General features: G+C 73.4%; 1 protein-coding gene across 1 annotated transcript in view; it reads right to left on the reverse strand.

Annotated features, from left to right (window-relative positions):
- Positions 1 to 1412: 1412 nt before the first annotated feature.
- The window catches only part of LOC112955229 (V-type proton ATPase catalytic subunit A-like), a 6681-nt gene continuing 6002 nt past the window's right edge, over positions 1413 to 2091 (reverse strand). The window contains exons 7-9 of the mRNA XM_026048507.1: positions 1840 to 2027; positions 1583 to 1754; positions 1413 to 1505 (exon numbers count right to left, since the gene is read on the reverse strand). Of these exons, the coding sequence (XP_025904292.1) occupies positions 1413 to 1505; positions 1583 to 1754; positions 1840 to 2027 (453 nt within the window). The remainder of the gene's footprint in view (positions 1506 to 1582; positions 1755 to 1839; positions 2028 to 2091) is intronic.

Here is a 2091-nt window from a genome sequence, read left to right on the forward strand (position 1 = left end):
CCACGCGGCTGCCGCAGTCGGCCGCGCAGCCCCCGGCCGCCGCCGCTGTCCCCGTCGCTGTCGCCGTCGYCGCCCGGCCTGCGGGACGCCGCTGTCAGCGGCTGCTCGGGGTTGGCGGCGGGGGGCCCGGGGGTCGGAGCGGGGGGTGCAGCGGGCACCCTTGGGGACATAACGGACGTGGCCGAGAGCCACCCGCACGGACACCCCAGGGACACTCGCGTGGACACTCCCGACACCCACCCGGACCCTCCTGAGACCCTCTTGCTGCCCCTCTCCGGGCACCCGAGTGCACTCGGGACACTCCGACACCCACCCAGACACCCTCTCGGACACCCCCCTTGGACACCCCCCCGGAAACGCCCCGGACACCTCCCGGACACCCCCGCGCCGGCACACGGCCACCCTCGACATCCCCGGCCCGGGTGGGACGTGGCGGGCGACAGGGGCCGGGCGCGGGAACACGGGCGGGGTCGGGACGGGGGCGCTGGGGGGACGGGGACACCGCGGGGATGGGGACCTCCCCCCATGGGGCTGCAGGGGACCCGGGGCGCCCCGTCCCGCCGCTGCCGCGGGGCCCCCGGTTCCTCCGCGCCCCTGGGAGCCCCGGCAGCCCGGTGTCGGTACCGGTACCGGGCCGGGACTCACCGGGCCGGGCGGCACCGAGCGCTACGAGCAGCAGCAGGAGCCGCATCTGCCTCCGGCGGCCCCGACAGCGGCGGCCCCGGGCAGGGCGCAGGGACGGCGCGGGGGGGGGATGAAGGGGCGGGCGGAGGCGCCGCCCAGGCCGGGCCGGACCTCTCCCCCCCACCGGGAACAAATAGTGACCGGGACYCCCCCTCGGGTGACAGCGACCGGGGGGCCAGAGCAGATGGGGGGACATGTCCCCTCCCTGTGCCACGTTTTGGGGGGGCATCGCAGCCCCATCCATCCCAATGGGGGGACTGTGCCCCCCTGCAGCTGCCCCCCCACGCGTGCGAGCCAGGCGGCTCCCRCTGTCCCCAAGGGTCCCCAAACAAGCGGCGTCTCCTGGCAGCGCTGGCACCGGCCCCRAGCCGACGTCCGGCCTGGCCGTGGCCAAGCACGTCCCGCGGGGTCCCCGCTCGGGGGGGCTCCCTCCCCGCTGCCTTCCCCCACGCCCCCATGGCAGTGCCACGTCRTGCATGTGGGTGCCCAGGCTGGAGTCCCGCACCGGGACACCCCAAAATCCCCCTGCCCCCCTAGGGCTGGAGCAGCCCCGTTCGCCGCCCCCTCCAACATGTGGAAAGCCCAGCATCCCCGGAGCCCCGGCATGCCGGGGCCGGATACATCCCCACCCAGGGCAGGGCAAGCCACAGTTGGAGGCCACCATGGTTTATTGGTGACAGTGCCCCCGCCCCGGTCCCGTGCCCCCCCGTGCTGCCCGTCCCCCCCCTTCAGTCCCCCAGGTTGCGGAAAGCCGCCTGCATCTCCTCATTGAGCTGGGCGTAGTCAGCCATGATCTTGGCCTCACCGTCCTTCACCGGGTCCTGGGGACACGGCGGGGACGTTGGTGGCACCGCACAGGGTCCCCGTGTCCCCCCGCGTCCCCCGCGCCCAGCCCTACCTTGAACTTCATGGCGCTCAGCTTGTAGAGGATGTCGCCCAGGTTCTCGCGGATGGTGGCCCAGGTGACGCGGTGCTCGGCCTGCGCCGTGGCCTCCACCGCGTGCCGCGCCAGCTCRTAGAAGGTCACCATGTTGTGGAGCATTCCCACCGTCTTGTAGAAGGGGCAAAACCTGGCGGGGGCCGGAGCCGGGCTCAGGCGCGGCGCGCGGGGCCCTCGGAGCGGCCGGCGCCGGGCACGGCGGTGCCCGCGGGTACCTGTCGTAGGGCGAGTAGCCGTTCTGCTGCAGGAAGTCGTCCTTGAGCAGCTTGGCCACCTCCAGCGTGATCTTGTCGGCCTCGGCCAGGGAGGCCTGTGGGAGACGCAGGGAATGGGCCCGTCCCATATCCCGCTCTTGTCCCCTCTCCCRTCCCGTGTCCCACAGGCACATCACGTATCCGTCAGCCTCATCCCATATCCCTCATCTTCATTCCATAGCCCCCACCCTTGGCTCCCCTCCCACCCCATAT

Source organism: Nothoprocta perdicaria, unplaced genomic scaffold (assembly GCF_003342845.1).
Source record: "Nothoprocta perdicaria isolate Ctin4 unplaced genomic scaffold, notPer1 scaffold_544, whole genome shotgun sequence".
Taxonomy (NCBI): Eukaryota; Metazoa; Chordata; class Aves; order Tinamiformes; family Tinamidae; genus Nothoprocta; species Nothoprocta perdicaria.